This window comes from Triplophysa rosa, linkage group LG2, assembly GCF_024868665.1.
Source record: "Triplophysa rosa linkage group LG2, Trosa_1v2, whole genome shotgun sequence".
Classification (NCBI taxonomy): Eukaryota; Metazoa; Chordata; class Actinopteri; order Cypriniformes; family Nemacheilidae; genus Triplophysa; species Triplophysa rosa.
The window spans coordinates 22,918,962-22,942,802 of record NC_079891.1 but is presented as its reverse complement, the minus strand read 5'-3'; the positions used below and the strand labels follow the sequence as shown (position 1 = coordinate 22,942,802).

At 36.3% G+C, this 23,841-nt stretch overlaps 3 protein-coding genes across 8 annotated transcripts; all 3 read left to right on the top strand.

The window, feature by feature from the left end:
* Nucleotides 1–24: 24 nt before the first annotated feature.
* Nucleotides 25–3,629, top strand: ungb (uracil DNA glycosylase b). 5 transcript variants are annotated; one of them, XM_057360075.1, is made up of 7 exons: nt 25–94; nt 825–994; nt 1,089–1,184; nt 1,270–1,367; nt 1,776–1,864; nt 2,095–2,273; nt 2,372–2,720. In XM_057360075.1, exons 2-7 carry the CDS (start codon nt 845–847, stop codon nt 2,510–2,512), a joined length of 753 nt encoding a protein of 250 aa, XP_057216058.1. In that variant the 5' UTR covers nt 25–94; nt 825–844; the 3' UTR covers nt 2,513–2,720. The 5 variants fall into 5 exon arrangements, with proteins under 5 accessions (XP_057216058.1, XP_057216075.1, XP_057216049.1 ...); XM_057360066.1 differs by having other exon boundaries at nt 51–595; nt 2,372–2,721; XM_057360092.1 differs by having other exon boundaries at nt 50–994; nt 2,349–2,444.
* Nucleotides 3,586–19,586, top strand: myo1hb (myosin IHb). Of its 2 annotated transcripts, XM_057359622.1 has the most exons (32): nt 3,586–3,695; nt 9,380–9,541; nt 10,011–10,126; nt 10,273–10,471; nt 10,564–10,644; nt 10,733–10,912; nt 10,994–11,092; nt 11,163–11,276; nt 11,351–11,422; nt 11,861–11,980; nt 12,077–12,144; nt 12,506–12,611; nt 12,876–12,956; nt 13,049–13,140; nt 13,696–13,790; nt 13,875–13,921; nt 14,382–14,462; nt 14,702–14,807; nt 14,901–15,018; nt 15,285–15,398; nt 15,806–15,882; nt 16,019–16,087; nt 16,176–16,260; nt 16,541–16,703; nt 16,814–16,897; nt 16,994–17,087; nt 17,208–17,263; nt 17,563–17,698; nt 17,975–18,045; nt 18,185–18,282; nt 18,435–18,534; nt 18,693–19,586. In XM_057359622.1, the coding sequence occupies exons 1-32, from the start codon at nt 3,675–3,677 to the stop codon at nt 18,717–18,719; spliced, it is 3,132 nt and encodes a 1,043-aa protein (XP_057215605.1). In that variant the 5' UTR covers nt 3,586–3,674; the 3' UTR covers nt 18,720–19,586. The 2 variants fall into 2 exon arrangements, with proteins under 2 accessions (XP_057215605.1, XP_057215597.1); XM_057359614.1 differs by having other exon boundaries at nt 14,702–15,018.
* A 454-nt stretch (nt 19,587–20,040) lies between these two features.
* Nucleotides 20,041–23,829, top strand: ppp6c (protein phosphatase 6, catalytic subunit). The gene is made up of 7 exons (XM_057360019.1): nt 20,041–20,154; nt 20,826–20,921; nt 21,038–21,103; nt 21,184–21,325; nt 21,460–21,539; nt 22,607–22,816; nt 23,011–23,829. The coding sequence occupies exons 1-7, from the start codon at nt 20,080–20,082 to the stop codon at nt 23,257–23,259; spliced, it is 918 nt and encodes a 305-aa protein (XP_057216002.1). The 5' UTR covers nt 20,041–20,079; the 3' UTR covers nt 23,260–23,829.
* Nucleotides 23,830–23,841: the final 12 nt, after the last annotated feature.

Here is a 23,841-nt window from a genome sequence, read left to right as displayed (position 1 = left end):
TCAGGGCTAGTAAACTGGAGGAGCGGGCTTGGCTTTATGCAGTGACACAATACTCCAGGGTGCAATTCTCAAGACATCATACCATGCCTAAACAGTAAGTCAATTATATAAAGAGAAAAACCCAGAGTAACATGATGTTATATCTTTACTAAAATTCTGTTTATTGTTTAAAATATGTTGCTTCTCACAAATTAAACCTTTGAATTGAAGAATAAAAGAATGAAAATAGATTTGTGTAAGCCACAGACATACTGGTATAGGGACTGGGTGAATATAGCTTGTTTCTGTGAATGTGTTTTTTGTTGTTGTCTTTTTGAAAATGACGATGTTAATGTGTAAACTGCTTTTAAACTTTTTGAGCCATTCAGACAAAGATTGAATGTTTTGTTATATGTAATTCAACATGGTGATACAGACATCATTCGAGTTACTGTAATGGTTTAGAAGGCACAGTTGAAGTTTCAGTTTCAGTTTTGCAATGAATGGTGAAGCAAAGCTTCATTTGCATGGCACGACAGCATAACGGTGATGCAGCAGTAGTTGTGACCAGTGCACAGTACATTTCAACTTGTCCTACTTTTAAACATGTCAAAAGGTAGGTTAAAGTTTTGAATAAGTTTTTATTTATTTATTTGATTGTTTCAGGTTACAATATGTGAAAAAACCCTGACAAAATGTCAATATATTTAATCTTCTCACATTTCCTGGGTCCTCCTAATGTGCCAAACCTATAGTATAGTCCCATTGTGAAGAGCATTCTAATAACTCTACTGCATGCTTTTCCAATTATTTCTTCCTTTTAAATAATACAATGTCATGCAAAGATCATGTTAGTGAGGAGAACATGCAGCTCAGCGTGGAGCAACTACAACGGATAGAGCAGAATAGGCGCACCGCTCTGGAAAGACTGGCTATCCGAAATGTTCCTGTACTTGTCGGTGAATGCTGGCGGAGAGAAATTGGGACAGAATTTACTAAACCTTACTTCACAAAGGTAAATGATGCTCGGTATGATGAGGCATTATGAAAAAGAAGAACTGAAGTTAAGATGCTAATGATGCTAAACCTGTTCCTGTTTTGTTTTTCAGCTCATGTCATTTGTTACAATGGAGAGGAAATGCTTTACGGTCTATCCCAGCCCTGAGCAGGTGTTTATGTGGACAACTTTGTGTGCAATTGAAGATGTAAGTTCCTTAATACAGTAAAAAGGAAGATGTAAAGAGATCCATTACTACAATACAACTTGTTTCAATATGTGTGTGTTTACAGGTAAAAGTGGTTATTCTTGGGCAAGACCCCTATCACCACCTAGGTCAGGCCCATGGTTTAGCCTTTAGTGTGCTGAAACCTAAACCCCCTCCTCCTAGGTAGGAACTGTAACATTCAGTAATATCTGTACCTGTTCATTAGACGTTGTTTAGTATTTTAGTATTTTCTGATTAGGTTTGTTTTTTAATATCCACACACGCACACACACTTGCATATATGGTTCATGAGGACTCTCCATAGATGTAATGACTTTTATACTATGCAAACTGTATAGTCTATCCCATAACCTGACCCCTAAACTTAGCCATCAGAGAAAACTTTTGGCAGTTTTTAATAAAATAAAAATCCCCATTCATAACATATGTCAATGTACATTTTATTTATCATGTATGTTTTGTTTAGCTGCATTTTGCCCCAAGCCCTAGGTAATTTATCCTTTCTTACACTTCTAGATAATGAGAACATAAGCTCTTATGTTTGTTGACTTTTTTGCTCACTGATTTCAGTTTGGAAAACATATTTATGGAGCTGACAGAAGATATTGTAGGCTTTCTGCGCCCGGGTCATGGAGACCTCACAGAATGGGCGAAACAGGGTCAGTAACCAACAGATCAGGTTTAATGTGCATCATGGTGTTAGATAAACAGAAAATAGCCATTATGGTGTCCAGCATGTTGAGCATGGCACTACCAGGGCAAAACCAGTGTCATAGGTTCAGTTTCCAGGAAATGCCTGCACTAAAAAATTTACTGTATCTAGTTCTGTGTTTATTTTGTGTGTGTTTAATGTGGGTGAATCATGCTTGGATTTTCTTTCCACCGTCAGGTGTTCTGCTACTGAATTCTGTGTTGACAGTGAGGTCTCATCAGCCCACGTCCCATGAGGGTCAAGGCTGGGAACTCTTCACAGATGCTGTGATCCAGTGGCTCAGCAGCAATCTCGACAGCCTGGTCTTTCTACTGTGGGGCTCATATGCTCAGAGAAAAGGAAGAGTGATTGACAGAGTAAGTTGATTTATGAAATTTAACTGTACTGTATTTGGTCAGGAATAATTATGAGTTTGATACAGTAATTTTCAGGAAATGTGACTGGCTATTTTCAGAAACGTCATCACGTCCTTGAGACTTCACATCCATCACCGTACTCGGCACATTTGGGCTTCTTTGGATGCAGACACTTCTCTAAAACAAATATGTTCTTAACAAAATCTGGAAAAAAACCAATTGATTGGACTGCCTTCTGATAAAGCATCCCTTTTTTATAAGCCTCGTCACTGCTCATGAACATGAAATATTTTGTATAACTCTCTGCAAAATACGAGTAAAAAACAGTAATATTCCCGCAGCTGGGGGGCCAGAAAAAAATTACATAAAATTACATGTTTTTCTTGTTATTTTATACCCAACATGTAAATTTGCAGTCTATTTTTGTAGTTTGACATTTTACTGCATTTATAAATATGCGAAAATGCTGTAAAATAAAACAGTAAAATTATGTAAAAATCTTTTTTACAGTGTGTGGAGTTATAAAAATGTGTGTTTTATGACAGCTCATGCAGAATTAAAGTCTGTGTTTACGTAATACATGTCTATTTACTGTGCATAGTTTTTTTTAAAACACACACATACATGTATATATTTAAGAAATATAGAAAAAATAAACATTTGTATATAATTTAAATTATAAATAAATATGTACATGTAAATATCTCCTAAATATATATACAAGTATGTGTTTTTATAAATACAAAATTAATATGCACAGTGTACAGACATATATTATGTAAACACAAACTATTATTTTAGATGCAACTGATAATAAATATTACATTTAATAATAACAAATATTTAAAAATAATAATAATTAATAATTGTAAAAAGTCATTTTAAAGTCATACTAAAGTTAGTCATAAAGTTATAAAGTATTAAAGTACTGTGTACTGTGCAAACAATCCAAACCAAATAATAAAATAATTCAAATTTCCTTTCAAGTAATGCTGAAAAAGCGGGTCATTCTGATGTAGAGTTGGGCAGATCCAACCTTCCAGAATTCCACAATTTTAATTTACTAAACCATACCCATTTTTATTTAGCTACTAGATTCAGTTGCTACAAAAAATTACAAGGTATATATTTAGACTGTCTGCCTTGAGCATTCGGGAATGAGGGCAGTTTAAAAAAAAAAATAGGACACTATGAAAACCCACGCAGAGCGTGTTTCATAGTGGTATGTCCATAAATCCAGGTGATGCAGCCATAATAAGCAGTGTCCCACTTCAAATTCATCTCGGACCGCTGCTGGGCACTGTTCAAACACCTCTCTGCACTGCTGGCACTGCCCCATTCTCTCCCGGGACTGCTAAAGAAACAAAACCGGACGTGAATTTGCTCTTCTTTTTATCAAACATGTACCCCATGCACACTAAGGTAAGATCTCTCAATTGCTCATAGAAATGCTTGTGCTCTAGGCTGCAGCATATTTCATGACACTGGACTGTTGACCTTAACCTATTTTATGCTTTTTTAGGTTTAAACTTAAATTTGAGATAATTCGAATTGAAGTGAAACTTCTTAACATTATAGGACGTTAAATATTATTGCTGTAGTGTATATTTTACAGTCTCAGAGACAGAATCTTTGACAACTATAGTTATTTTTAATTTGAATGTTCTTGTATTGCAAGACAGCACCTGTTTCCCCACTACTGTATGTCTACTGGCACTCCCAAGTTAAAAATAAGGACAAAGGTGGATGAAGGGACAATAATTATGGCTATGAATATTAACATGGCCATATGTGCTGCTGTCGAATTCCTGACCTCTTGAGCTTTACTTTGATGTCATAGATATTTTTAAACCCTAATGTCATGTAAGGGGTTCCTTTTTGCGTTGCGATTCCATTTTTTGTTAGCACATTTATACCAACTTAAAGGTAGCAGAATGTCAAATCAATATAATAATTGATAGTTAACTGCATCTACTGAGCTGTTTTGTACCTATTCCAACAATAATCTAAAAGAATAACATCTGATTAAGTAATCAGACAAAGACTGACCTTAGAATCAATTTTATGATGACTACTACTAAGGTCAGTGAATAAAGTTTCATAGATATTTTCTGCTTTGAATTAAGAATATGTATTGATTGCATGCATTGTCATGGCTCTGCTTTATTTAGTCATGTTTTTCTTGGTCCTGTAGCAGAGCCATGGCAAAGCCTTTGGTTATGTGTGGAGAGAAACATAGTATTGTCCTTTTGACAATAATATACGTTCTCTCCAGTGTCTAGTCATTGGCCCCGCCCCTCTCGTTTCTTGTATTGCTTTCCTCTCGTGTCTTATGTTCCACACCTGCCCTCGCTCGTTATCCCTCGTTTGTCTTTCCTATATATACCCTCATGTTTCTTTGTCCTGTGCTCGTGGATTGTACCGCGTTCTGTATGTACCTTGTACCGCGTTCTGTATGTACCTTGTACCGCGTTCTGTATGTACCTTGTACCGCGTTCTGTATGTACCTTGTACCTTGTACCTTGTACCTTGTACCTTGTACCTTGTACCTTGTACCTTGTACCTGTTCTCTTGCTGTTACCCGTGGTCCTGTTCATCGCCCTGTTCGTGTATTGTGAGTTTTGTTTTATTCTGCCTTGTTTTCATTTAAGACGTTTGGTCGTGTACCTTAGTTTAGTTTCTGCTGTGCTTGTTTTACGTTTTGTCCCCCTCGAGGGAAGTCTTTTGTTTTATGTATATTTCTTAGTTCCGTTTTCCCCATTGAGGGTGTTTGTTTTGCGTTTTTTGTTAATGAAGTCTTGTTGTGTTAACCCCTTCACTGCCTGCCTGCAATTGGGTTCTTTCCACGCCAGTTCATGACATGCATAATGCATCTGATTGGCTTGGGGCTAGTTCACCCAAAAATAAAAGTCTGTCATTATTTATTCAACCCCATGTTCTGTATATGACTCTTTGGTCTGTGGAACACAAAAGAAGATATTTTGAGAAATGTCTCAGTGGTTTTGTGTCTGTACAATGGAAGGCAATAGGGGCCAGTATTGTTTCATGACCAACATTCTACAAAACAAAATATATTTTTTGTGTTCTGCAGAAGAAACAAAGTCACACAGGTTTGGAATGACATGAGGGTGAATAAATGATGAAAGAATTTTCAGTTTTGGGTGAACTGTCCCTTTAAAGCAGAAACATGTTGTGAGGGGGTCATGTCAGACGGATGATGATATGGGTGGGAAAGGTCACAATGATAAAGGCAGACACAGACATGTTCTTGAAGGAATACTTGAAATGTTTAATGGGAAATCCTGTTTATTTGAAATTCACACAAAAGGGCAAAGTTTAGGACGACACAGCGTTTTGTAAGTTGATACCTACTCAGTGTCACCGTTTAATAAATCATGTATCATTCTTTGGGAAAATAACCTTTCCACATATCACATGATTTCTTAATAATGATATTGCTCAACATGCTAAGACCCGCATGTAAAAATGACCAAAGTAGGTTGAGACTTAAATGCATAATTCCTCGCCCCTACAACACCTGACGAAGGCTACTTACACACTATCACAGTCATGAGCTAAAAATCGACTGACTCGGGTTCCATCCGCACCATGACCGACTGTCCCAGCAGTCTAAGTGATTGTGCATACATAAAATGGAAGCTAATTTACACCGAATGGGCTACATGCCACGTGTTGGTGAGTGGGTTGTAATTAGCAGAAAATGGATCCACCTAATCAAAGATCAGTAACTGGACTCCAACATTGTAATTTCGTGCAGAAGAAAACTGGGAGGGGGAGATGGGTACTAGCTCGAGTTTCCAGAGCCTTGTGTTACACATGGTGGGGCAGCGGCCACTAAGGAGAGCCGATGAATGAGATCTTCTCCTGCTGCCCTTGCATGAATCATTCAGCATCTTGGAGCAACCCATGAACTGAGCTCATTATAGTGCTGCTCAACCTAACTTGAACTGAAATTATCGCATAAAGAGCTAGAAACATGTGATACAGAGAGAAAGATGAAGAATATTGACTAATGGAAAGAAAATCAATGTAGATCTGTCTTCTGCCGGTCTGAGTTTCCCATCATGACGGGTAAACAGGGCACTGAAGGCCTATTACACTGCTAGGCTGTGGACAAATACGTTAAAGTTCCTCTCTTTTGACAAGAGAAATGGATGTTGAGCTGACTGAGGTAATTGATTGTTTTGTATACTAGTGTTTGTCTGTGAAAAATGCTAGTTTCATCCTCATAGCTGTACAAATATATTCTCTCCTACTCAATATTTTATAGTGACTTGTTGCATATACATTTTTAGATTGGCTCAGTTAATGTTCTGTAAATAAAAAAGCCCTTTTTACAGTGATTATAATCTATCCTCTCGCCTTTTGTCAGCTTTATCTAAAGATTAATTAATTAGATTAATTGCTAATATTTGTGATGCAAAGAAAGATTTTTTTACTTATTAATACGTAAAATGCTTAAATTAATATTTCTCGTCATGTTAAATGAATTGATTCATCTGTGTTGATAAAAACATTAATACTGAGAAATAAAAGTAAATATAATTGAGTAAAATAAATGCGTTTTTTAAATAAAATAAAAAATCATTTTTATGCAAATGTATTCATAACCTACTGTAAGTGAGAAAACCAAAGTGAATGTTCAAAACAATATTGTATATTTTACAAATTCCTAACAATTTTTAAAAATAAAAAAATAAAAAATAAATAATAGGTGCGAAAAAATACACGTTTTGTGTAGATGGTGTTGTGGCAGAATGTGGGTCACTGACTGTTTCTTTCTGAAGTCTCAAGCCATATTGTGAGCTGAGCACTGGGATCCTGTGACATATTGGAATTTTGGGACAATAGACTAGCCTCTCAGATGATGGTCAGTTAGACAGATAGACTTTCCTTCTGCTTTAAAATCAGACTTAATGTCTAGATGTGTCACTCTGAAATGCAGCAGGCTGTATCTGATAACACTAACACCAACCAGGAAAATTAACTCTAATGGAAATTAACCTTTTGTTTCTTTGGTTTAGATCAGTTTGATTGTGGGCTGAAAAAAATCAGTAGACCTACAGTACCTACTTATAAGAATAAAATATTTGGATGGTGTAGAAAAAAAGAAAGAAAGAAAGAAAGAAAGAAAGAAAGTGACAGAGTGCTAGATATGTTGCATTTCCTCTTTGCTAGCTGATTGAAAAGTCTAAAGTGCATGTCGTACCAGCTTTACCTGCTCTTTTTCTTGTAGTACACAATTGACTTGACTGTCACATCAGTACATTTTTAGTCATTGAATTCTCAAATTACCACTTGTTGAATTTAACGTTTTGTTTTTATCCTTGTTGCAACAAATTAGACATGCTTTATCTTGTGATTTCAAACATTATATGTGTGTGTGTGATGGTCAGATGCTCTCTTTAACACCATCACACACGATCCATAGAAGTAAACAGCATCAGAAACATCAGACAAGAACATTTAGTTTTTGAATGTCCATGACCTTGGCCCAAATTCCATCCCATGACAGGAACACAGAGGAATCATGTAATCTAGGATACAAATAGATTTGCCCTCAGGTTTAAGGGAACCAAAAAGATAGGACCAGCCGTCACTTTGCTGAGCTCAGGATGCAAGACAATAAATCTGTAATGATTTCTGTTTCAGGCAGATGTTTCTTGTCACACACATACATACAGACCCCCTACTTCCTTAGCAAACCTTTTATTAATGACTTCCTATGGTGGAAGTGGTGAGTGTGATATGACATTGTTTCCGGTTGTACTTGAAATAATCACAGATGCTCTTTACAAAACTGAATAAAATCACACAGGGTGCTCATAGCAGTAGACAGGGAAACAATTACTGCACTGAAGGTAAGAGCTACTAATGTTACTTTATCTGCATCACTGTAATCTTTCTCATGTGAGGTGGGGTCAAAATATCAGAAAACATGGAATAACTGGGATTTATTGATTTATCTTTCATTTTTATAAAACAGAACGTTTTGGAATTTTAAAAACAGAAAATGTTATAAGTAATATTTAAGATTCTGCACAATTTTTATGTTATTAAGCAAACTTTTTTTCAATGTCCCTATTGTATACTAACACCATGTCTACACTGCACACAACAGGTGTGACGTGACATGACAACCTGCTTGTTCTTAATCGGTTTGTTGCGTTGCACCACATCCAGTGTGGACAAAATAAAAAAATATAATGGGTTCCAATGCGTTTCTAGTGTCTTTTGCCGTGTCGCGTCAAGTCGAGCCGGTCGTAGACATGGTGTAAGAAATGAACATTTTTAATGACTTTTAATTTAAAGTTATATTTGCTAAGAATATAATTTTTAGACAGAAACTGTAAAATTAGATGACATTTCCGATTAATGTTGTAATGACCACATGGATTTCTTTCCATAATTGACTTCTCCAAGACTGTATAAAAATGGTTTATGCATTGGTAGAACAATCCTCATTATTATGGATTATTATTACAAAATCTGAATTTATATTTCAACTTCATTATGTAGAGGCATGGTATCTAATGACTACATTAGAGGGTAATTTTCAATATTTATTGATAATATTTATTTTCTGTACCATATGTACCCTACATTCAGATCATCCTTCAGTTTACACTTGTATATTAAGTTTAGGTTACCTTTTCCAAATATAATTTTTTAAAGAGTGTAAAAATAGAAGTTTATCAACACACAAAACCGACATCCTTCCTGGTTGTCGAAGATCAGGGAGGACCCAACCGTGTTTAGTGTTGATTGATGAAAGTCCCTTTTGATAGACACTGCAAAATTTGGAAACCATTTTAGATTAGATAAGAAACGTTCAGCACTGAAAGTTCATGCTTGATTTATGGCATATTGTTGCCAGAATATGTTCAATGGCATGTGAATGTGGAATGCTACTGAATGGGGGTAATAAATAAAACCAGAGTGAAGAGATCCAGTGATGTTGGTGCTACAGTAAACTACACTACAGTATGTTTGTGAGAGTACATATTTGTGTTTGTATTAATTTGATTCATAATATTCCTATTAATAACTCATATTCCTTACTTTTTCATTTCTGTGATGAACAGAGTTTAGAGGAGCGCTGCCAGCGGATCCTTCAGGACATGGAGGGCTCTCTCACAGCCCGGGACCGGGTGGGCATTCAGGACTTTGTGCTGTTGGACACTTACACCAGTGAGACTGCATTCATAGACAACCTCAGAAAACGCTTCAATGAGAACCTTATATATGTGAGTGCAACACCCTATCCTATCATATGACCTTCTAGAATAGACTTCAGGTAAAGGCTTATGCCGGCAATGCAGTGTCTAGTATCACTATTGCTTTCATTATTGACAGAAAATAATGGGGAATTTCATGCTGAACGCAGCTCATTCAACACAGACAGGGCTGCGACATGAAAATGTTCTTCATTTATTTATTTTGAAGGATTGGAAACTTACTTCACTGATGATTCAGCAGTGAGTGTTATACATACGGTAGTTCAGTCTATATGAGGTTATTTAGGGCACCTCACAAGGGTAAACTTTCAACAGGTGTAAGATACTGCTGACACAACATTACTGCCTTGAAATATTTCCTTTACCTTGAAGAAACTTTGAAGGTTGAATTAATCAGACTTGCTTTGTTTTATTTGTAACTCTGGCGATATTGAGACAAGCGTCATTATTAATGCCTGAAATGTTTTTTTTCTATTAGACCTACATCGGAACCCTGTTGGTATCAGTAAATCCATATAAGGAGTTGGGTATTTATACCAAGAAACAAATGGACATTTACATGGGTGTCAACTTTTTTGAGCTGCCTCCTCACATGTAAGTTTGCTTACATACGGTTGCTTTTGTCATTGACTTCTTGCATTGGGTGTATTACACTGTGGCTTTAATAAACTAATAAAGTTAATATAATGTTTGATTTAAACACACACCTAATTTGAATGATCATTTTTCTGGCCTCTCAGATTTGCTCTTGCAGACAATGTTTATCGGACCATGATAAGTGAAACAAACAACCACTTCATCCTCATCTCTGGTGAAAGTGGTGCTGGTAAAACCGAGGCCTCTAAGAAAGTTCTTCAGTTCTATGCGGGGAGCTGTCCCAGCACCAGTCTGCTGGAAGGTGTGAGAGATCGACTCCTGCTTTCCAATCCAGTGCTTGAGGTCAGTTGAATACAGTGGAAAATTCTGAACGTATCACTATATAAAGTAAAAAAAAGAACGTATTGTAGATGTTCAGTCATTTATCTCTACAGGCATTCGGAAATGCCAAAACTCTGAAAAATTACAACTCAAGTCGTTTTGGAAAATATATGGACATACAGTTTGACCATCAGGTGAAGGAATTACAAGTGTATTTAAAAGTAGAGCTAGTTGTTGTAAAGCTTCTAATTTTTTATTAAAAATCCAATATGTTTTGTATAGGGAGCAGCAGTCGGCGGCCACATCTTAAGCTATTTACTTGAGAAGTCAAGAGTGGTCCACCAAAATCATGGCGAGAGGAACTTTCACATCTTTTATCAGTTGATTGAGGGAGGGGAGGATGAGCTTCTTCGGTGGCTTGGCTTGGAACGAAATTGTCAAAACTACCGTTATCTTATTCAGGTAAAAAAACACCAGTTATACTTTCCATTCGCCCACATTTTCATACATAAAAAAGAAGAAATTCATCGATTTTCTGGACAGGGGGAATGTGCCAAAGTGAGCTCCATCAATGACAAGAGTGACTGGAAAACTGTACAGAAAGCTCTTACCATCATTGAGTTCAGTGAAAAGGATATAGAGGTGAGATATTGATTGATCAAACGCATAAAGTTATAATTTAAGCAAACTAACACTTTTTGTTTTTCCTCAGCATCTGTTTGCAATCATTGCCAGTGTCCTTCATCTTGGCAATGTCCCCTTTGAGGCCAATGCTATGAGTTATGCCAGAATAAACAGCAGTGCAGAAATACACTGGCTGTCAAAGGTATGCTTCACTGCAAGTGTTAGGATATTAGGATATTTCTTCTTTCCTTCTTACTCCTTTCCTCTTCTCTTTAGCTATTAGGCATTCCTTCCAACATGTTACTGGAGGGTTTAACTCACAGAAAGATTGAAGCCTATGCAGAGGAGGTGAGGATTCAGAGCTTTTTTCTATTACCTAATTATTTGATTACTTGCGAGAAACTATTCTTGAGGTGTTTCTGTTTATATAAATAAAATCATTTACTATGACCCAAATACAAGGGTATATTTTTAGCATTAGTTTAATTTTCAGTTAGATTTTAGTTTTATTCATATTTATTAATATTAATATTTAGCCTTTATTTAAATATTTTTTATATGTTGCTTTACAATAAGTTGAATTTGTTTTTATTTCAGTTTTGTTTAGTTTTTATTTATTTACAGTTAATAATTTTAGTGCTGACTCAACATGAACTTATTTCAATGCTGAGGAAAATTTACTATATTTTAGTTTGTTTTTCAAATAATATTTATACTGTATAACTCTGGTTATGCTTTTACATATGAAATAGTCAGTAAAGTCTCATTAAATATTTCTGTTCACAGGTTTTAAGCCCTTTCACTGTTGAACATGCAAAATATGCCAGGAATGCACTAGCCAAAGCCATCTATGGCCGGACATTCTCATGGCTTGTTAACAAGATTAATGAATCATTGGTAAACAAGGTAGAAATGTCTATTTTTTTCATAATATTTTTTTAAAGATACATTATTTAATTGATGAATTAGTAGATGATCAATCTGTTGTTATTATTGATGCAGGACTCAACCAGAAAGACTGTGATTGGACTGCTTGACATCTATGGATTTGAAGTTTTCGATGTAAACAGGTAACAGTAAAGGACAACACTTTAGAATCTGATTTGTTGTAAAGCTTTTTTCACACAGAATGCCCTAGTCAATTTTTAAAAAGGGGTTAATTAGTTCACAAAAAAACGATTGAGTAACATTTGTGTTAGAACAAGCCCTCTAGACACTTCTTAACAAATAAACGGGCCATCTACATTAGACAGAAACACAGTATATTGCTAGTAGTTTTTCTTTTGCCAGTTAATTGTTATGCATTTGTAAAATATATACTGTATGTTGTTGTACTGTATGGATACACAGATTTTTTCATATATGTACCAAACAGTGTTACAATAATACAATTTGTCATGATTTGATAATAACAAGTGCTCTTCTTCACAGTTTTGAACAGTTTTGCATAAACTACTGCAATGAAAAACTTCAGCAGCTTTTTATAGAGCTCACCCTCAAATCAGAGCAGGAGGAATATGAGATGGAGGGAATCGAGGTGACCATCAACACACTCTTACCTTCAGATAGCCTGCTTAAAGTCTTATAGCAGTCTCAATCTATAGATCTAGTGTAGTTTTAAAAATGTCAGGTTTTGCCTTATTTTCATTTAAACATACTTTTAAAACAATCACTGGTGAAATCTTTTAAAAATGTTATTCTTTACTGCCCAAATGAAACCCCATCTAGTGATCAGATCTCGGCTTCTATGCTTTGCCATATTTTTATTATCGTGCGTTTTGCCCCCCCTGACCTATTTTAGTGGGAGGCAGTGCCATACTTCAACAATAAGATCATCTGTGACCTTGTGGAGGAGAAGCATAGAGGCATCATATCAGTCCTGGTTAGTTAAAATGAATCATGCTGACACATAATAAAGCCAAATGCCCGGTCAAGCCATACACAGTTTTAATATCACATATCCCATAATTTAAGGATGAAGAATGCCTGCGTCCTGGAGAGGCCACAGATTTTACATTCCTGGAGAAGCTGGAGGGGAAGATGTCTGGTCATCCTCATTTTGTAACGTGAGTAATGTGCAATACTCCACATTAAACCATTTTAAACCATTGCGGAACTTTGACGATTGTTGTCATTTAGACTTTTCTGTGGACATTTTATATGAAAAGTATAATCCTCCCCACAATCCCATACTGTAGCTTACACTTTCAAATAGTAGAAATAAACATATATTGCAAACTAGGATTTTTATTGCATTAAAGGGATAGTTCAGCCAAAAATGAAAATTCTGTCATCATTTACTCACCCTCAGATTGTTCTAAACCTGTAGAAACAGATCTCATCTCCATTTACTGCCATAGTAGGGAAAATAAATACTATGGCAGTCAATGGAGGATGAGATCTGTTTGGTTACTGACATTCTTCTAAATATCTTTCTTTGTGTTTAGCAGAACAAAGAAATTTATACAGGTTTGGAACAATCTGAGGGTGAATAAATGATGACAGAATTTTCATTTTTGGGTGAACTATCCCTTTAACATGAGAGATTTAAGTTTCAGAATGCATTTGCAAAGAATTTTAGTTATGTTTTATTCATATTCATTGTCTCTGTAACTCTACAGACACAAACTGGCTGACCAGAAAACACGCAAGACCCTGGAACGAGGGGATTTTCGTCTTTTGCACTATGCTGGAGAAGTTACTTATTCAGTTGTTGGTAAGTTATTCAATACTAACTTTTACGATACATAATACAGAATACAGATTCCTTAGCCTGTTCTGTATGATTTCCCCTGTTCAGGATTTCTTGACAAAAATAATGATCTTCTGTATAGAAACATTAAAGAGGTAAGAACCCCCCTCAACCATGAACATTCTCTTTTTATTTGCACATCAGGACTGAGAACAGTTATGCATAATAATTTACAACTGTTGGTATTTGTTGTATATGCAGTATATAGACTAAATACATGTTAAGTATGTAAAATATATTACTGTCATGAAAAAACTGGAAACATGAGACCAATTTAATTTGTCATATTCAGCTAAAATGGCATTGGCAGTTGTTTTACATTTAGGCAAACACTCGAATAGAGTTTTAACATATCAATGTATTGCGCCACAAAAAGGAAGGTTGTGGGTTCGATCCCAGGATACACGGCACACATAGTGATAAAAGACGTGTAATGACTAAAATGTCCTGTAAATGTGTAAAAACTGTAAACAATTTAATTAGTCATATTAGTGGGTAGAGTGAAACGTGCTTGGACCCCAATAATTGCCGCTTGCGACTTTATTTTGTATTTAGGTTGTGCGACAGTCTAAGAACACTATAATCCAGCATTGCTTCCCGGCTATAGAACCTGATGGCAAGAAAAGACCTGAGACGGTACAGTGAAAGAAGTTAACATTTTAATCATAAAATCATTTCAGGCTTCATAGCTTTCATAGCTTCAAGAAAATCTGCAAACTGTTTATATAGGTTCTCATTGAAAATGAGGGAGCCACTTATTATTGTCAATAAGTAAAATATAAATATTTTCTTTTGTACTTTAACAGCATTCATGATATACAGGCACTTTATGCAGACTTTACAGATTGTATAGACTTGTCATCTTCTCATAACAGGTGGCCACCCAGTTTAAGAGCAGCCTTGCAGGCCTCACTGAAATCCTCATGTCTAAAGAGCCGTGGTACGTACGGTGCCTGAAACCCAACCACTGCAAGCAGCCAGGTAAGCCTTTCACTTCACACCTCTGGTTGGCGGTTTTGTCTGCTGAATGTTTTACAAGAGCCAGTGACCTTTCTCTCACTCACCTTTTCTCAGGTCTCTTCGATGATGTCATGGTGAGACATCAAGTCAAGTACCTGGGGTTAATGGAGCACCTGAGAGTAAGACGTGCTGGATTTGCTTATAGGAGAAGATACAAAGTGTTCCTGAAAAGGTGTGTTTGTGTGTTCCACAGTAGAACGCTAATACCAAGGTCTTGGGTTTGTGTACAGTAAATGAACTCCAACTCAAATTTAGGACAGAAGTGTTAGAGTTGTTTTAATGTCCTTGGTAGACCCTCAATGACCTCATTAAACTTACAGATGGCCTAAGCCCTTGTTAAATGAAACTATCTTTGGCCATACTGTTTCATTGGGCACTCATATTCTGAACACTTGTTATCTCTCACCTCTGTACAAACCTCCATGTTGATCTTTGTAGATATAAGGCTCTATGTCCAGACACATGGCCACACTGGAAGGGGACACCAGCAGAAGGAGTGCAGCGACTTATCAAGCATCTTGGCTACAAACCAGACGAGTACAAGATGGGAAGGTAACTACAGTATATACTGTACTGCTTAAATCAGTGGTTCTCAAACTTTTTCGTTGTAAGGCCCCCTTTGTGTTAAGTGCATCGCTTTGCGGCCCCCCATATAAAGACGTATAATCTTAAACTTAGAATTTTAATTAAACCAAAAACATTCAGTTATACAATGCTGGAACCTCAATTCTTTTGGTTGGTGGTGTGATTTTTCTGATGTTTGATTGCATAAAATCTATGATAAATTTCTATATTTCATAAAATGCCACAAAATCTGTGGCCCCCTGGATCCATCTTGGGACCCCCCCAGGGGGCCACGGCCCCCAGTTTGAGAACCACTGGCTTAAATAGAACGACATGTGCTGATGCTTCCTGCATTAAACTACATGCTGTTTTCTTTCCCCGTCTATCTCTTAAAGAACCAAAATCTTCATTCGCCACCCCAGGACTCTTTTTGCCACTGAAGATGCATTTGAGGTCTGCAAGCATGAACTGGGTAAGACTCAGAGTCAGACCTGGTCAAAAATTGTAAAGTGTATAGAGATTAACTAGACGATGGATAGAATTGGGCTAGAATTGGCAATTAAGTCAATTATATGGACGTTTCACTGCCTTCAAATTTTTTGTTACAGCCACAAGGATTCAGGCAAAATACAAAGGCTACAGGGGGAGAGAAGAGTATCAGAGGCAAAGAGAAGCAGGTATTCGGACCTTTCTTGTTTAAAACACTAGAGTGACTAAATTAAACCTTCAACAATGCAGTGCATCACTTTTAATTTATTTTTACAGCTACCAAGATTGAGACGTGTTGGCGGGGCCTGCAGGCCAGAAAAGAGAGGGAAAGAAGAGCCTGGGCTGTCAAAGTCATCAAGAAGTAAGAAAATGACCTTGTCAGATCTGTCACTGCATTTGTTTTTCAAGTACATATAACTATTTAGGAAGGCATACTTTTGTACAGGCAGTGAAATTATGTGACAATTCAATGTTAAAGTGATTAGTGAACCTGTAACTGGTCATGCATAACCATTGAATATTTTGTTTTCTCACAATTTGTTACTTAGTACGTATATGACAAACATCATTTTGTTTGATGATTCGAAGAATGTATACATATTTATAAGAATGTTTTTATAACATTTCCTCTCTTTTAATAGGTTTATTAAGGGCTTCATGAACAGGAATCAGCCTGTCAGCATGGACAACTCTGAATATCTGGCATTTGTCCGACAGAGCTACCTCACTCGACTCAAAGAGAATCTGCCAAAATCAGTATTCGACAAAAGCACTTGGCTGACTCCTCCACCCATAATGCAAGAGGTTGTCACATCCATTGAAACACTGTTGCGTGTAACACATTAATATCTTTTTTATAAGCAGAGATTCATATGATTTCACCGTAATGAAGATATACATTGTCGATTGTGCAGGCCTCTGTGCACTTGCATAAGTTACACACACGTCTCCTTGTGTGGAAGTATGTTCGAGGGATCACCGCGCAGCGAAAGACGCAGGTTCCGCAGTCTTTTCCCCCTCTCAGTTATCTAAACACTTATTTTGATGTTGTATTATCTGTCTACAACCTAGTTACAGTTCCATTTTATTTTCAGCTGCAAATTAAAGCACTGACCAGTGACTTATTCAAAGGCAAAAAAGAAAACTACCCTCTGAGCGTATGCCAACCCTTTGCTGACACAAGGATAAGTAAGATGTTATGTGTTTGATATTAAACTGCTTAGTACATTTCTTTTAGAAGATCAGTCTTATGAATGTTATAGCCAATGTATCACTTTGATGACCGCTTTGTTTGATTTTTGTCTTTAGGTGAACAGGACATAAGCATCAAAGTTTTACAGATGATTTGTCCAGAAGGCATTAAGGCATGTAAAACTAACAACATCTGTAAATCCTCCATGATCACTTACATTTCTTTAAAATATCCTTTAAATCAACACCCTGTAGAGTACAGACAGAAAGGTCCAGGTATTTGACTCCAGATATGACACTGAAGTTATTAACTGCTCCAAGAATGCTTTCTGTCTTTTACATAATGATGGTTTGTAGTTCTTTCTAAGTTCTGTATTCAGCAAACATGTAGTGCCCATTATTAAACGATTACCAAAATTTCAGTCAGACTGATGTTTGATAATCGACATTATTGTCATCTCCCCCTGTACAGTACAGTGTTCCAGTGATTAAGTATGACAGGAATGGCTTTCAGCCACGTTTCAGACAGCTGATCTTCACTCAGGCTGCTGCGTATCTGGTTGAGGATGCCAAAGTCAAACAGAGGGTGAATTACAGCTCACTAAAAGGTCATTTCAGAATGCAAAATTATTCAGTCTCTGATTCTGTTTTTTTGACACATGCTTATATGTTGAACTGTGTGTAACTACTGGTCTTATTAACGCTGTTAGCAATAATTGTGTAGAGACATGGCATAGTTCTTCATTTAATATTGTGCTTTTATTTTGGACCAGACAAAAAGGCCTCATTACTAAATTAGGCAATATGTTGAATCCATTTCCATATTATATCGAATCACATGCTTGTTTACATAATATGTCTATAAGCACAAATTGTTTTTACAGGGGTGTCTGTCAGCAATTTAAGTGACAACTTCCTGATTCTTCATGTTGCATGTGAAGACACAAAGCAAAAAGTAGGTGATTTTTTCAATTTAAATAAAAGTATTGCAATTTTTTAAGTCTTTATGGAGGCATTATGATTGTAAAGTATTTTATGTCTTTTTCTGTTTTTTTTCAATATGTATACTTTTGTATTGGTTATTCTGTTTTAAGGGGGACCTGGTCTTGCAGTGCAACTATCTTTTTGAGGCATTGACAAAAATGTGTGTAGTGACAAAAAACAACAACCTTGTCAAAGTTGTCCAAGGAAGGTGAGATGCTGTTTTTGCAAATGATCTTTTTCTAATAATGAAAAACATGATGGAACTAATAGTGTTTAATATGTGCTAGTGCCAAATGTAAATAATGTATACTGTATAAGAAGAGTGTTTTATATTTGCACTACTTGTTTTACATTTTGTAGTGTGAGGTTTGATATCCAGCCTGGTAAAGAGGGGTTTGTTGATTTCAAGAGCAGCAGTGAATTCATGGTCTACAGAGCCAAGAATGGACACTTGATGGTGGTGGGTATACCAACATATAATATATAAACAAAAAATAATTATAGTGTTAAACATACAGTGTAATCTTATGTACCATTATCTTACCATTTATGTAGGCTATGTAAAAAAAATACATACAATTTCAATAAAAATGTTTTGTTTACATTTTTCTGTTGCAGGAATCGGCAGGGACAAAATCTCGATGACCTTTGAATTGTTTTCTTAATGTTTACTAATTACCCCAAGATAAACCTACACTATAGAGTATTAACATTTGAATCACCACTCCAAGTCATCAAAATCATAAATATCACTTTAAGTTTTCCCTTTGAGGAGAAAAGGAAAACAGCATGGGATATTACATTAGTGTTTTTTAATTTGTATAATGTCTTCAGTATATCGCAAGGTTTATTGTGTACTTTAAGCATGTACTGCACATTGTATTTTTTATGTCATGTTTTTTCATAAAAATCCATAATCTTATGATCAATTACTATGAATAGTATCATACACATGAATTTAGATTGTCTTGCTTGCTCTTTGTGCAAATCATAAATAGATATTTTACCAACAGAAAATACCCCCCAATAAAATGTTGTATTTGTTCATTTTCTTTGTGCCTTCTATAAAGAAGATAATAATTCAGAAAAAAGTGAACATAAATTTCTCTGATTTTTGAAATATGTCAGTTTTGTTTGGGCATTCTATCCTTCTTTGATTGCTGCCAAAACCTAACAATATACTTATAGCATGCCTCCTACTTTGCACTGAAAAAACATAGTTAGAGATGGCTATGTATGTCTGGGAAACGTAAGCAAAACATTATATGTGCAAAACTGTAAAGAAAGAAAGAAAGAAAAACAAAGAAAGATCAGCTCTGTGGTGTTAAAGCACACATTAACCACATGTCCCTTTAAACCAAGATGTAGACCTATCGCAACTGACTTGTTTTTAATGATGATGCAGTGCACAAATTTTAATGTAATATGATTTGTGTTTGCTTCTGCAAATTCACTTCTGCCATTTTACAAACTATTTGTATGCAGTGTCACAATTAAATAAAAAGTGGTAGACTGATGACTAGAATTTGGTACACATTTGTTTCTTCTGTTTCCTCTACGGGGTATAAAAATTAAATTGAACATTGGAAACTTTTGACAGTAAAATAATATGTGATAAAGAGTTTTCTGAGTAGGCCTACAAGGTGGTTCATGCGGCATAACATCAGTTTGAAAATGTAGACTTATGTTGCTCCCTTGTGGCGAATGAAAAAGAATATGGAGATAATTCAGGAACTTTTAAAAATGTTTTCTTCCTACTCTATACAGTGTGCTGACTAAATATTATTTTAAAACCTTTGAAAAATAGTTTTCTATCTGTACTAATTTACCAGGCTGTTACAAAACAAAATCTTGTAGAACTTAGTAACTAGTACAAAAATAAAAACTGCAAGTGACACTCAGGATTGCAGCAAAGCGCGCTGATTGGCGGGTCTTGATGTCAATCATTACTTCACTGCATGACGTAGCATCCTCTTGATTTCTTCTGTCGACTGTTGTTCTTAAAATGGCGCCTTTGGACCTGGATAAGTATGTTGAAATTGCGAGACAGTGCAAGTATCTACCAGAGAACGATTTAAAGGTAACCGTTACCAGTGGCGTTATTTTCTTCCAGGGCATTTCACATGTTTATTATTAGTTTTATAAAGTCTTGTGGGTCGTGGTAAAGACTGGTAAAATAGGACAGTGTGTCAGTGCAGTGCAGTCACTGCGCACCAACCAGTAACGTTAGCCAGTTACATTAGCTTGTGTTCCGGAGATTTATTTTGTTTGTATTATCAGACAACCACAAAATCTAATACCAAAATAGTAGTTAGGTGTGGTAACTACTATATATAGCAAAGTAGTTCTGGTGGACCAATGGGTTAACGTTACCTAACCTATGCTGTTAATGCTACCCAATGAGCTAAATATGAATTGTTTGAAACGCCCATCTGCTTCGTTAGTCATCATTTAGCCTATCTCTCGATTCATTTTACTTGTGATATTTGTGTCGTAATAAGGTGTTTTTTAATCTTGACGGAAACATATTCCTATCCATCGGCACCTTTGATTCAAACTAGTAAGGTTAGCCCTTTTGAATAATGCTGCATTGGTGCTCATATTATGATTGAAAACTTACAGTTTTAAAAGATCTGTTTTGCTTTCTTTTCTTTATGCCTTTATATGATCTTAGTCACGTGTGATATGCTGTTGTTATGACTAGTTTGTGATGTTGAATTCTGCTGTCTTCTCTTTTCATTGTTTTGACAGAGATTGTGTGACTATGTATGTGACCTGCTACTTGAGGAATCAAATGTACAGCCAGTATCCACTCCAGTCACTGTATGTGGGGACATTCATGGACAGGTGCGAGCAGACCCTATTAGAGCATCTCTTGTTGTATACTGTACATGTTGACTTGTGATGCACTTTTTTACAATGTGTGACAATGTTTCTTGACATAAACCTTTCTTTGTCTTTAGTTTTATGACCTTTGTGAACTCTTCAGAACTGGAGGCCAAGTACCAGACACAAACTACATTTTCATGGTATTGTATCCATAAAGAAAACTACAGTGTTGTTGTTATTTTTGACAGGATACTCAAAGAAAATTTTGTTTTTTCTCTAGGGTGACTTTGTTGACCGAGGTTACTACAGCTTAGAAACATTCACATATTTGCTAGCACTTAAAGCCAAATGGCCTGACCGCATCACACTGTTGCGTGGCAATCACGAGAGCAGGCAGATCACTCAAGTCTATGGCTTTTATGGTGAGAGACTGCAGAAACTTAATGCATGGCCGTGGGAGTGAATTTATTGTTCATTGCAGATTGAATACACTTGATTATATGTGGTATTTGATTATTTGCCTTATAACTGTACTCTCATTCTCTTCTGTCTGTAGATGAGTGCCAAACTAAATATGGAAATGCAAATGCCTGGCGATACTGCACTAAAGTTTTTGACATGCTGACTGTTGCTGCTGTAAGTTGCCTTTGACAATTTGGATTTTCTGGGAAGGGAGTGAGGTTATTATTTTTTTGAATATGTGTTAAAGATCGTATATTACAGGCAGTTTCTGCCAATCTCATATTTATCTTGAGTGCCTATACAGTAGTACGTTGTATCTTTGAAGAGTATTTAGTTTGATCAAATTTATAAAAGAGAGATACAGCTGTATGATTATATCCGGAAAAACACGAGCCACTAGAGGTGGGACTAGTGGGGAGAGTGGGATGGAACTACAGCACGAGCAAGCAACACATCATAACATCATCCCTTCATGTTTTGTACATTATGCACGTACACGCCGATTGCCAACAAAACACAGACGTATGACTTCGTTTGACTTACCGCGTGCAGTTCATGTACGGCATCTTTTAGCACTGGGACCGCGCCATCAATCAGTTTAAAACGATCTCCAAATCCAGAGTTAGATCAGCCGTTAATATAACATCCATCACTGAAATGCCGTGAACAAACAGACACACCTAAACTTCACTACCGCAAGAGTAACGAGCTGCAGCAAAGCCCATCTTGATGGTAAGCGGGTCTTGCTTGTGGGTGGGCTCTTTCTTTCGCCTTGCCGTGCTTTTCCGGGAAAACGGCCAATAAAAGGAATAGGATCCCTGTGACGACGCGGGGATCCAGAATTATAAAAAACTTTCCGAAAACAAGTTGTAGTGCTGGGGGAGTGTATCAAGTACAGAAATACTACGTCATACATTGTTTTTTAACAAGTTGACCATGTTAAGCATGAGAAGCCAGCACGTTTAACATGTAAACGTGTAAAGAAGTCAGAATGCATGACATAGCATGATAGCTGATGTTTAAATTAAAAGAGAAATGTATGCGTGTTAATTCGACATGCACTGAAAATGTCAAGGCGACAGTTTAGTGGCGCTTCTGTGTTATTCATGGTGTACATTGTAAACAACATGAATCAGGCATTGAACTAAAGTCCAATGTGACCATAGATTTTTCTGTGTTCATAACAGCATTCCCTTTAAATGTTCTGCTGTACTTATTATGATGATATGCTTTCTTCTCAGTTGATAGATGAGCAAATTCTTTGTGTTCATGGTGGCCTTTCACCTGACATCAAAACTCTAGACCAGATCCGCACTATCGAGCGTAATCAGGAAATCCCTCACAAGGGAGCATTTTGTGATCTTGTCTGGTCTGACCCAGAGGATGTAGATACATGGGCTATCAGTCCAAGAGGTGCTGGCTGGTTGTTTGGTGCCAAGGTTACCAATGAGGTAAATGTTTTAAAGTATTTCTAGGTTTCTGCTTTACTAGTCTGGTTGAGTAACTTCTGAGTTTATTTGATTTTTTTTACTTAAAATCCTGCTGCATAAGCAGCATTCTCTAAGCAAGACAGTGGCAAATCTTAGTGCAGTAGATTTTCATTTACCTCTTGATGCAGAATCAGATTTTTCTTTTTCCTTTACAGTTTGTTCATATCAACAACTTGAAGCTGATTTGCCGTGCACATCAGCTGGTTCACGAGGGCTACAAATTCATGTTTGATGAGAAGCTAGTGACCGTCTGGTCAGCTCCAAACTACTGCTACCGCTGCGGTAACATTGCCTCCATCATGGTCTTCAAAGATGTGAACACAAGGGAACCCAAGTTATTCCGGGCTGTTCCTGACTCCGAAAGGGTTATACCACCAAGAACAACAACACCCTACTTCCTCTGAAATCTTCATTGCACCCTACACATTGTTCCGTAAAAATCTCTTTTATTATCTTTATTTTCTCTGTATTTTCTTTTTTTGAACAAATATTTTTGTAAAGATTGAAGTAATCTCCCCAACGACAGTAATATATGGTTATGTTTAAGTTGATCATTATTTGGTCAGTATAATTTAGTTCACGTGAGAATGACCGTAATCAAGTGAACATCCTTGTGCTGTTTTCAAAGCCGCTCTTCTTACAGGGCTTAAAATATAGACCTACAGCCATTGACTGTACAATGAGAAACTATGTAGTAACACTTTGCCAGATCAGACAAAAGCGGCAATTGTATTATTCTGAGGACCGATCGGAAAAACTGAAATTTTCCAGACAGTGTTTTTCTTTTTAATATTTCTCAAATGGGTGATGACCAGGCGACAGGACATGGAAGGCTGTGATTGTTTTGTACATTAATATAATTGTATTGATTTAATCATCTTTTTCTCAGAATTGTTGTATTTTATTATTGTAGAAAACGGCAACCCATTGACCAACTAAATGTTTAAAATAAACTCCTTTATTATTAAGTTAAATATCTGGTGTCG

What these genes read in the sequence shown, in the direction of transcription:
- ungb (XM_057360058.1), top strand. Translation starts at nt 812, where the DNA reads ATGTCATGCAAAGATCATGTTAGTGAGGAGAACATGCAGCTCAGCGTG. An exon ending in CTAAACCTTACTTCACAAAG is followed by an intron (nt 995 to 1,088) that starts GTAAATGATGCT and finishes TTTGTTTTTCAG; the next exon opens with CTCATGTCATTTGTTACAAT. An exon ending in CCTAAACCCCCTCCTCCTAG is followed by an intron (nt 1,368 to 1,775) that starts GTAGGAACTGTA and finishes CACTGATTTCAG; the next exon opens with TTTGGAAAACATATTTATGG.
- myo1hb (XM_057359614.1), top strand. Translation starts at nt 3,675, where the DNA reads ATGTACCCCATGCACACTAAG. An exon ending in TTTCCAATCCAGTGCTTGAG is followed by an intron (nt 10,472 to 10,563) that starts GTCAGTTGAATA and finishes TTATCTCTACAG; the next exon opens with GCATTCGGAAATGCCAAAAC. An exon ending in CTCCACCCATAATGCAAGAG is followed by an intron (nt 16,704 to 16,813) that starts GTTGTCACATCC and finishes TCGATTGTGCAG; the next exon opens with GCCTCTGTGCACTTGCATAA.
- ppp6c (XM_057360019.1), top strand. Translation starts at nt 20,080, where the DNA reads ATGGCGCCTTTGGACCTGGATAAGTATGTTGAAATTGCGAGACAGTGC. An exon ending in TACCAGAGAACGATTTAAAG is followed by an intron (nt 20,155 to 20,825) that starts GTAACCGTTACC and finishes TTGTTTTGACAG; the next exon opens with AGATTGTGTGACTATGTATG. An exon ending in ACATGCTGACTGTTGCTGCT is followed by an intron (nt 21,540 to 22,606) that starts GTAAGTTGCCTT and finishes CTTTCTTCTCAG; the next exon opens with TTGATAGATGAGCAAATTCT.